Here is an 11755-nt window from a genome sequence, read left to right as displayed (position 1 = left end):
TAAAAAAAAAAAAATGAAGACCCACAAGGAATTTTTGTAAAGGAAGCTGTAGTTCCCTTTGGGCTTTTGGCTTGAGGGATCAGACCTTAAGCTCCTTTAATTGCACCCTCACAGGGGCAGCAAAAATAGCTCAGCCTGGGACTGTAGTGCCCCAGGCAAGAAACTTGGATTTAAAAACTTCTTAAAGTTTTCACAGGACCCATAAATAATTCAGAAGTTTTTCCAAACAACCATTGAGCATCCTTTAAGCCTACTAGTCAATCCAAAGTAATTTCCCCCTTTTTACGTTAAGCAGGGTCCTAAAGTGACTCTGTCAGGACTAGGCAAAGAGGAAAATAGAGGCTCCTGCTTGTGAAATAGACCTGAACCACATCTCAAAGTGGACAAGAAAGAAAGTCCAGCCCTCCACAGCTGGAAAGCAGCACACATACCAATGATCTCAGCACTGGACAAGTCTTTGTCAGCTGCTACTTACACCAATGCGGAATCAGAATCCAGCCTAAGAGGCGGTCTGTGCACCAGAGTCCTCCACCTGGTTATGTCTGTGTGTGCGTTTGGGGGCGTGGGGGAGTAGGGTACCGTGTCTTCAGGAACCACAGTTCATCAGTCACTCAGTTCCCACTGCTCATGGCAGCTGCCCAGTGTGACCTCAGCACAAAGCACTGAGCCAGGTCTCTTTAACCCACTCATACTCAGTGCCCTACCCAGCTTAGCATTTTCTGTTCATGGAGACTCCTGGGGGGAAGAAGGGATCCTAATATCCTGACCTTCTTGGGGACCATCAGTGATCATTTTATTGAGAAACTGAAGAAAATAAGGGTCAAGATACACTGATTTGGCTGGATACCAGAAAGTCAGTCAGACGCGGTCTTTTTGGCATCCCAGACTCCTTTGTTTCTCTAAAAAGGAACTTCCTCACATCTATATATTTCATATTTGTAAGTGGGCTTGCAGAGCTTTCCAGGACATAGCCGGCATTCAAACTCATAGCATCCTGATTTTTTTCAATTCCAATAGAAAATTCTCCTCTGATTTCTTAAATCAAATTTTTGGTCCAAGCAGGCAGAGGGGTTGACTGCCCTTGGATCACTGGTGCACTTTGGTCCAAGCAGTTGCCAGTGGCGGGTCACATGGCTTTGAACATGGCCACCTAAGTACAGTCCACAGGGGAGAGGTTAGAGGGATTCAGGAGCTTGAGCTACCTGAGACAGGCACTCAAGAGTTGTGCGTTAGCTTAGTCACCAATTAAGAATCAGGTGTGAATGGCATGGGAGGAAGATATTACACAAAAGAACTGGTTTATTGTAGTCTTAGCCAATATCCCTGGGTGAGATGACGGGGACAGTGGAGACCTCCAGGAAGCCTACTTTGGGACGAGCTGCTCCCTGCCAGTCCCCAAGGGGAGATGCCCTGGACCCGGGGAGACTCTGCTTGGCACCAGGTTGGCCCGCTCCACACAGAAGGCATGGAATTGTTATTCAGATGAACTTTGAGTAATCTGAGGCAAAATGGAACCAAATTAGTACCTCTAAGCCCCTGCATGGTTATCTCCCTGGAACATTTGGGCCTGTCACACATTCCAGGAGGGAGAAGAACCACAGCTGCAGCCACAGCTGCCAGGAACAGGCCTGGGCTCAGGCCTGTGAGGGGAAGGGGCAGAGGCTGGAGGGCTTCCTCTGGGGGCCCGAGTGAGCTCACACTCACCCCCATGCTCAGTGACTTCATCCACCCCAGGCAGCTGGCTAAGGGCCCAGGCCTGAGGGGCTCTCCCAGAACAGTCCTCGGGCCACCCTGCAGAGGTGGGGGAGGGTGAGTTCCAGGCTTAGCCAGCAATCCAGAAACCAGGGTGGGGGTGGGGAGCACATGGAACTCTCAAATGCCAGATGATTTTGAGGAAAAAAAGGGGAGGGTGATGGGTGGTGATGTGGTGGTGTGGCACTTTGCCACTTCAAGGTAGAAAAACGCAAGGAAGGAAAGCTGTTTTCTGTTTTCTGGCAATCCCAGTGCAGAATTCCAGGAGGCACAAGGATGACATCATGTCTTACACAACTGGAACTTTTGGTAATTCTGTGAAATGGAGCCCCTGCCTGGCCGGCCTTTCTGATGGAAGCTGCTTTACATTTATGTGTTTAAAGCTATATGTTTTATCACACTTAAATGAGGGCTTGACATCTATCTCGTGCATGAAGAGCATGTAAAATGAACTTCACTTTTCAAATCACAAACATTTGGAGTCCAGGGATGGGTATTATTAGAAAGTTACAAAAGAAATGTCTTAAAAAATAACAAAAAAGTTTGAAAATTGACCCCCTGACCCCAAAGTCCAAATAATAAAGGTCTAGGTAACCATTAAGGTAAATGCTTCATATAGTCATTCCTTTGGTGGGAATGAGTTGGAGCGGAACTGTAGATTCAAGTGTGTGTGCAAGGACTCCCCACAGGCAAACCCAAACCCACGGGACAGACACACAGTTGAGTTTTTGTTGTTCGAGGCACTTCATATCCACATTCTAAAGTCTGCCACCTTCCCATCACATCTGACAATTTACTTCTTTGGAGGCAGGACATTTTCTTCAAAGAAGCCTGGGTTGACGACATTCCCAGCTGGGAAGTATCTGGCCACCACGAAGGAGGACCCGTCGCTGGCAGATGCCTTCCCCACTCCCATTTTCTTGGTGTTTTTCCAGACCATGGCTGTGAAGTGTCCTGCAGCGGGTGGGCAGGGAAAAGGGAAACAGGTTCATTAGTAGAAGGATGTTTCAAGGGAGTCTTGAGCTCCGGCACCACCCAGCCAGGCTTGGGGTGGTGGTGGGGGGTTGATCTTCACAAGCACCAATCAGAGGAAGGAGACAAAAGACACACGGGTGTCTGATTTGTCTGACATTATCCAGCCCTTGCTCAGTTCAGCACTTCTTGATGCCAAAAGGTTTCATGGTCTCCCATGATGACAAAGCTGAGTGACCCTGACAATTAGGAAGCCACCCTCCCTAACACCAGTCTCCCCAAACAGCACACTCTTCAAGGTCACCAACCATCTCCAAGTTCCTCCCCAATGGTCAATTTTCGTCTTCATCTCACTTGACATCTCAGGACTATTCAGTAGTGTTGACTCTTGCCCTTCCAAAGCACTCTCCTCTTTCAGTTTTCACGTTGTCACCCACTCCCAGAACACCCCCCACCCCCATCTGCTGCCTCTCATTCCTCCTCTTCCATCTCACCAGTAAGTGGTGGAGGACCAGCATTGCCCAAGACTCAATCCCGGACTCTGTGCTTGCTGTACTCTGTAGCTCTGTAGACAGTTTCATCTTTGCTTGGCTCCAAACTATTTCTCCAGCCCAAACCTCTCCTCTGTGCTCCCGACACTCCTGCCTACTTGATATTTCTACTTGAACTTCTCTTGGGCAACTCAAATGTAATGTCTCCAAGCCTCATTCTTGATTTTGGTCCCCAATGTCCCAAGTTACCCTTTTCCCCACCCTACCATTTCCGTGAGTGGTACCTCTATATACCTGACTAGAGGGGTTGCTCTGCCATCCTCCCTCCCCCTCATTTTCCCACAACAACTTATTCTTCAATCCTGAAGGAGCTAACTCTAAAATGTATTTCAAGTTCATCCACTCCCAAAATTGGTCCCAAGCAGAAGTATCTCACTCAGAGCACTGTGATCACCCTCACTGGTTCTCTAGTGCCCACCTTCGCTACAATTCACTTTCTACTTAAGTAGCCAAAGTGATGGTTTTGAGATACAAAGCACATCTGTTTATTTCCCTGTTTAAAAATCCTGCATTAGGAGCCTCCCTGGTACTCTAGGGGTTAAGTCTCAGCACTACTACTGCAATGACCTGAGTTCAATCCTGGCCAGGGAGGTGACCCACATGGCACAGCAGACCTCTCCTGTCTTGCCTGCTGCTCGCTCTGCAGTGTATTTCAGTAGATCCTTCTGTTCTGCTCCCCCCTCTTTCTGGTGAATCCTTACATACACACACCTCTGGCCTAGACTCCAGTTCTTCAATGCAAAAATAAATAAAATTAAAAAAAAAAAATCCTGCTCTCAGGTGTATAAAGAACCAGAAGAGAAAATAATAATAATAATGAACAACTATATACCAGAGACATTTTAAGGGGGTAGAGTGGGGAATGGGATCAAATATGGGGGGCGGGAGGGAAATGCACTGGACTATGGTGATGGCACATGGGTGATTTGGTGATGAGAAGCCCATAGGGATTACAACTGAGATGGGAAAAGGCACAAAATGATGTTAAAATGTTATTTTTTTTTAAAAAAATGATTTAAAAAATGCTGCTATCAATTCCAGCTGCACCTGGAAAGACAGTGACTGCTTTGGCCCTGTGGCCTCCTTTCCATTCCCTGAGCACACCAGCAGGTCACTGCACCAGATGCTCTTCTGATGACCACCATCATCTTGTCCCTCTAACATTTCAGTCTAATGTCACTTGTTCACAGAAGTCTTTCATACTCACTCTTTCATTTCCTCAGCACCTTGCTCCCAAGAAAGTCACATCCACTTGTTCCTGCAGGTCCCCCTCTTCCCCTACCCCCCAGTATTCTTATCATGTGCAATGATTTATTTGTCTGATTACTTGCTAATTGCTTGACTCTTTCAATAGGTAACAAGCCCCACATGGGCAGAGACCAAATTGTATTATTCCCCCAAAATATGCCCACAAGCTACCTGTCATCTGGTACATGAAAGTGTCAAATAAGATGTTGTCAAATGAATGAATGAATGAATGAATGAACACAAGGCAGATGGAAGAACCATCTCGGACTCAGAGTCTGGCCTTACAGGAAGTGCAGCCTTTCTATGCTTTGAGTTTTTTGAGACCTTGACAGATTAGAATGTCTTTCGTTCCCTCTGTTCTAAGCCAAACAGCTTGTAAAGCTACTGCCTGACCCTCCAGACACTTCTAGGGCTGACTGAGGCTTCTCCGCATTGGCCCTCATTGGTCTTTCTGGCTGCTAATGTAGCTTGGCCTCCATCTCCTCCCTACACTCCATGTTGGGCAGAGTCTTTGCAAGACAACAGATCCCAAAAGTCCCACATCACCAAACTCGTTTCAGCCTCTCCCAGAAATGGGCCCTTCAATTTTAGCCAATAAGGAGTCACCTGGTCAGTCCAGTGAGGTCATCTGCCTGCCAGGCTCTGCCACCCCTCAAGGAAAGTGCTCTGCTACAGCCAGACCAGGCTTTGCTAATTTAACTTCCTGTTGCCTGCTCACTTCTGCCTGTAAAAGTCTTTTTGAAGGGCTCCTCTGAGCTCCTTTCTATTGAGTCTATGCCAGAGTCCAGGACACTGACTGACTTACGATCATGCTATAAAGCCAATAAGATCTTTAAGATTTACTCAGTGTAGGGTGTATGGAAGGGATCAGTTTTTTTCCACCCTCCCACAAATTAGCACCTATGATTGACACCTGTGGTCTTACAAGCAGGCCTGATGGTGGCACCTGGAGTGTCTCTGTGTGAGCGTGAGTGGGTGCCCCTGAGCAGGGAGGCTGGCATGTAAGGTGGCAGCAAAAGAGGATGGAAGGTGGGCAAGGGGAAGGAGAGACCAGAGAAGAGACCACAAGGGGATGCCAGAGGGCCCAGAAAGAGTAAAAAATGCGCTGGGTTGGGGGGAGGTCTGCTAGCCTCCTGGTGCCCGGGCCTCCCCACCTGCCTTGCACCTGGTTGCCTCACTATAAATGCCATAGAAAGATCATTAAAACCCTGAAAAAGCCACCGAGGGCTCCAGGACTTCTCCTTTACCCATGTCCCTGCATCACTCCAAACCTGCCTTGCACCTTGCTGGCGCTACACTGAGCTATACTGTAGTTTTTAAAGCACTCTTTGCTCAATGACCATAATAAATTCTCAGCTCCTGGAAGTAGAAGTCAGAGGTTAAGGACTTACTCACGGAAAGCTTTTGACAGGTCACAGAAGGGCATTCATTTGCTAAATGAACCCTGAAGAGATCAGTTTCTCCTTCTGGGCAAGTACCACAGCTGTCCCAAGGAGCACTCTATCCCCAGTGCTGAACACAGGGCCTGGCACACAGTAGGTCAGCTCATCACTGATACACATGTGGTCTGCACAGTAGGTCAGCTCACCACAGATACACACATGGTCTGCACAGTAGGTCAGCTCAACACAGATACACACGAGATCTACATAGTAGGTCAGCTCAGTAGCTGATGGAGGGAGGAGGGAGGAGAAAAACCATGATCAAAGTAACTAAGCACCCCATAGGGTGGTTAAGAAAGAAAGAGGGCAACCATTTTGCACTCAGTAGGATAGACATTAATTTAAAAAAAACAAACAAGCATAAAATGACAAGTTGTAGGAGAAATGAGTTTAAAATCAGGCTTTTTTACATCCTCAGCCATTAGCATCTATAACTGGAACTTGTGGCCTTTCACATACACCTGTTGTTATATAAAACAGGGATACCTGGATTAAGGGATATGAACGGGCTATCAGGGCAGCACCACTCTGCGACGGAAGGGAGTGGGAGCAGCCAGAGAAGTACCGACAGAGAAAGCTGATCTGTCCCCTGATTCAACATTAAAGGCTTATAAGTCTGCTGGTGGCTCCCAAATTATCTTTTTCTCTGAGACAACCAACAATGAACCTACCTGGCTTAGGATGATTATAAAATCAACTCTTGACAGTGTTGGTCAAGTTTTGGAAAAACTGGAATCTTACACTTTGCTGATGGAAATGCAAAATGATGCAGCTGCTATGAAAGACACTAGTGAATGTAGAATTGCCATATGATATAGTAATTCTACATCTAGGAAAATTCCCCCTCCTTAAAAGAATATATACATTTTAAAGATTTATTTACTTATGCATACAAAAACTGGGGCACAGGCCGAGGGACAGGGATTGAGAGGATTCACCAGAGACCGAGTGGGGAGCAGAACAGGCAGACTGACAGAAAGACACTGCTGAGGGTAGCAGCGGGCTGGTCAGGAGAGGTCTGTTTCGCCATGGGGGTCAACTCCCTCACCAGGGATTGAACTTGAGCTACACTGGCTTCAGATCATTTCATGGTACTGTGCTTAACCAGGGAGGGCCCCCCTCAAAAAGAGATTTGAAAGCAGGGACCAGTGTGTTCAGGGAATGGAAAGGAGGCCATTGTGCCAGAGCATTCACTGTCATTCTAGGTGCAGCTGGTGTTGGTGGCAGGAATATGTACACCTGTGTTCACAGCTGCATTACTTACAAAAGCCCAAAGGGGAAAAACCCAATGTTCATCCACAAGCTAATAGAGAAGCACTCATGTACTCACAGTGGAATATTACGTAGCCTTCAGAAGGAGTGAAGTTCTGATACATGTGACAACATGCATGAACTTTGAAGACATTCTGCTAATGGAAATAAGTCAGATACAAAAGGATACATACTATATGATTCCTCTCACATAAGTCAAATTCTTAAAAAGAAAATGGAGCCACAGTCACTAGGACTAGGATGTTGGCAGCAGGGAGGGATGGACAGCTATTGCTTAAGGTGCTCAGAGTTTCAGTTTGGGATGATGTGAAAGTTCAGGAGGTGGACGGTGGGGGTAGCTGCTCAACGGCATGCAACCTCTAAACCATACGTTTACAAATGACTAAAATGGTAAAATTTATGTTAAGTATATTTTACCACAAAACTAAAGGGTGAGGGGGATGGCAACTGAGCCTATATCCACACTCTTCCAGTCCTTTGGGGAAGAGTTAAAGTTGATATTTCCCTTTGTGCCTCCTATATGGTAAGGACTGAATAAACATTCATGGACTAAATGGTACCTTCCAGCTCTACAATGGAATTCCAATTGTATAATTTTGCAATTCTGGTATAGTTTGTTTCTCCACCTACAGCCACATAGAATTTGACAGCTACTAAATTTGGTCACTCACTAACTGGTCATGAACACGAATCCACAGAGTTGATGTGAACAACCAAAGCAAGAATGAAAGGAAAATGAGCCCTTGGAGCAATTACACATCTTTACCAGTGAGCCTTAACCTTGTTTGGGTCATTGCCCAATCCGCTCTGGCTCTGACCTCAGACCAGGGGACAAGCACTTCTTGTTGACTCACCCTGGTCCTCAGACTTCGGTGTTACTTTGCCAAGCGTTCAGCTTCTACAGGCTGTCTTCAAGGCTCCAGCCTTCTTATTCTTTCCCAGAGCCCACAGGCATTGGCCCTTGACCCCCGACTCTCAGGCTCCCAGACAAGAAAGAGCTGCCATTTGTCTGCTGGTTGTCAAGGAAACAATGCCAACACAACATGCTTAGGGAGCATGAATGCTATGGTAGCCCTTTCCAAACAGATGCAACTGATCTTTTGCTGGGCTGGGAGGCGTCTGTCTACACAGAGGTAATTAAGGATTAGTATGTAGGGCTGAGGTGAAGGACCCACCTTCCTTAGCAACCATCAGATACTGTTTTCTCTACTAACAACTTCCTTTTTCTCTTCCCCGAAAGGGACCATGTCCTCTTTCTTACTACAGACCCAAGTTTCTAGAATAGATCTGTGAAAAACACATTAATAAGTTCCATAGATTCTTGCAAGGGAATATGAGCGACAGTGAGAAAGAATGAGAAGACTCCTTTTGTGATGCTATGGAACAGTCGTTGACCATCTGCAGTATGAAGAAAGCAAATGCAAGAGATCATATATCTGACTCGAGTCTAAAAAGGGGAGTGAGGGGGCACACACACAAATGCTGGCACAGGCTCAAACCACACTGGAATCATATACAAGACCCGTCGGGGGTGGTGGGGGAATGCGGGATCGCGGTGACGGAAGGGAGAATCTTCTATAGCTTGCAATTTTCATATCATACCATTAAAATAGAATATAACCAAGGAATTTAAGAAATCACTTCTTCCACTCAGTAAACAGCATAGAACTGTGTCCTTCATCACAACAGTGAGGTCTTGGCTGGGGACAGATTCAAGGAGATTTTAGACACCTTTTCCTATGGAAATTGGGGGGGAAGCTGAGGCATGGGTCTGGTGGGTCTGAGGCCCTCTGCAGAGGGGTCTTGCAAGCCCAGATGATAACACCAACCAAAGTTGTGCTTCAGCCTTGGCTCGGGCTCTGTCCCCAGCCAATGGCCTTGGGCCCTGAAAGGCTATAGGGACAAAGCTCTGACTTCCTCTATAGAGGTGGGCACCATGGTGCAACGGTGGTGCAGGAGGTCAGTGATCAAGGCCAGCTGAGCCCCAGTCCCACCTCTGACTCTGTCACTTGCTGTGGACGATGGACCATGGATAAAGGATCAGACTGGACACAGCCTTGAGAGAAGACTTTCCCTCCGGGCCTTCGTTTCCTTCTTTCCAAAATGGGTGGAATAAAGACCACGTCCAAATGGCATCATGAGGGTGGCGTGGCCATGATGGGGAGGAGCTGTGCACACGTGAGCAACGCTAGGCATTTGCTCTGACACACATGCAACGGCTCATGAATTTTGCTCATAAGAAAAGCAAACCCAGACCCGATGAAATATATAACACCTCCTGGATGCCGATGTTTATGAAAAGGAGACAAGGGACAAGGTTCTGCCCACCCCCAGCCTTTCCCCACCCCCACCCCCCACCCCCACGCTTAATCATGGCTTGGAGGATGCTACTGCTCCCTCCCCACCCCTCTAACTGAAGTGCCACAGATTCTCATTCCAAGGGGGTATTTGTGGGGGGGGGGTAAGAGGTGAGGGGGTAAGAGGACTTGACCTTGCACCAGCTTGGAGTGCTGAGAGCAGCAACACCTTGGCAGAGACTTGGTACCTCTGCCCTATCCCTGCCCACACAGTTGCAAAAACCCAAAGCGTTGCTAACAACAGGAAACATGACTGACTCTCAGAACACTTCCTGCTTCTGAAGAATCCTCCAGAGGGTGAGAGGTCATAAGTGGCCCCGGCCATGGATGGGGTAGACATATGGGGTAGAGTAGAGTTTTAGAGTGGGGTAGAGGTATGGGGTGGGCAGGGAGTTCCCTTTTCCCTTTCCCTGGGCCTTACGGTCAGGGACACTCACAGCCCTTCCTGACCCATCCTGGGCCCCAGGAAGAGCTGCGTGGCTTCTGAGGAAGACAAGGAACCTGGCAGGGGCTGGCAAGGGGCAGGCTCATCTGAGCATTCACCAATCACCGGAGGCCTGAGATAAAGGCTGGTGGTTCCATGGCAAGCTTTCTCCCTGCATCTAAGCACCAGTTCTCATCAGAATGTTCATCACCACCTTGTCCCTCTTCCTCAGGGACAGGGGAGGGTAGGGAGTCAACCCAGATTAACACAGCTAATTGTGCCAGAGCTGTGGCTAGATTCTGATTGTTCACATCCCAAGCTCCCCTGAATCATAAACCCAAACATAGAGGTGGAGGGAGAATGCTTAGGAGCCCTGTGGTGGGGCGCGTGGCTGGGAGGATGTGGGGTGTGAGGTAGGAGGGGTTGTCACCAGAGGCATGAGCAGGTTGGCAGTTTAATCACGAGAACAGCCTGGACAGAGATGATTTTAGAATATTCTGATGACTGAAGAGAAGGTTAGATTGGAGGTGAGTAAGACTACACGTAGGATGACGCATTTAAAAGTGCAGAAAGACCACTCTGGGAGAAAAGCACTCTGCAGCTTTAAAAGCTCGTCTCCTGTGACACTCCAGCCCTTTGCAGGGCTGAGCTGGGCTCGGGGGTTCTAACTGGGGTGCTCATACATGGTGGGGTGTGGTTGTGTATGTGTGTTAGGAGAAGAGGTACTGGGGAAAGACTTTTGTCCTTTCTTTGAGTAGTCAAATCAAGAAACACGGAAGAGGGAAACGACTGTTGTCTGAGAGTTAGCACCACAGCAAAATCAGACACCAAGAGCAACAGGGCCAGGACGCTGCTGGGGTCCACCACTCACCAGTCCCGGAGGTGAAGCCAGGCTGCTGGAAGTTGTAGCTCTTAATTTCATTGTACCATCTCTCTGCCACCTCCTTTCCTGCATAGAAAAGACAGCTTTAAAACTCAGCAACAAAAATCGGTCCATTCTCTATTTTCCCATCTTCTCCCATCAACTCCAAATCACCCATCCCACCAGTAGATAACAGAAAAAAAAAAACCAGCGGGCTGAAACAGGAGCAGGCCCAGGCTGGAGGGGGCCTGTGGGGAGCTAGGAAGAGCCCTGATCTGGGGTCTGGGGACCTGTATCTATCTACCTGTGTCCCTGGTCTGCTGCTAACTTATTGTGTCACCTGGGGCCAGGCCTTCCCCTCTCTTGGCCTCTGCATAAAAGGGAAGCTTCCAACTTACTCCAAGGACTTTTCATGAGGTTCCGGGTTTCCAGGAGACTGCCTTCAGCCCACCCCAAACCTGGTTCCCGAAATCTCTATAGGAGGCAAGGCAATTGAAGTGGCAGGCCAGGGTCTCTGCTGCAGACAGGAGGACTTAGGCGGGTGGATCTGAGATGTGAGAACACCCACAGCATTTTCCTGGCAGCGGTGGCTCTGAGAGTCAGATCTCAGGTTCTACTTAAAATAAAGATACTACCTTCAGTAGGCCAGGGTTGAGCCTGGGAGTCTGCTTTTCAAATAATTCCCAGACCTAGTTTCTTGCTGCTGATCAGTGGACCCCAGAGTAGCAAGGTCTTGACCTTACCTGGGGAGCATCTAAAAATTACCGAAGTTGGCCCTCCCTGGTGGCACAGCGGGTTAAAGCACTGCACTGAGAAGCTGAAGCCACTTCCGCATGAGTTCGATTCCCGCCTGCCCCGGAGGAGACCACATGGCG

At 48.1% G+C, this 11755-nt stretch overlaps 1 protein-coding gene across 1 annotated transcript in view; it reads right to left on the bottom strand.

Annotated features, from left to right (window-relative positions):
- Window positions 1-32: 32 nt before the first annotated feature.
- The window catches only part of GLIPR2 (GLI pathogenesis-related 2), a 23445-nt gene continuing 11722 nt past the window's right edge, over window positions 33-11755 (bottom strand). Inside the window, exons 4-5 of the mRNA XM_004677780.2 lie at window positions 10890-10967; window positions 33-2706 (exon numbers count right to left, since the gene is read on the bottom strand). Coding sequence (XP_004677837.1) covers window positions 2546-2706; window positions 10890-10967 — 239 coding nt within the window. The 3' untranslated portion in view covers window positions 33-2545. The remainder of the gene's footprint in view (window positions 2707-10889; window positions 10968-11755) is intronic.

Source organism: Condylura cristata, unplaced genomic scaffold, assembly GCF_000260355.1.
Source record: "Condylura cristata isolate star-nosed mole 26May11 unplaced genomic scaffold, ConCri1.0 scaffold00006, whole genome shotgun sequence".
Classification (NCBI taxonomy): Eukaryota; Metazoa; Chordata; class Mammalia; order Eulipotyphla; family Talpidae; genus Condylura; species Condylura cristata.
The sequence above is the reverse complement of the archived record's forward strand: the minus strand, read 5'-3'. Positions and strand labels throughout refer to the sequence as shown.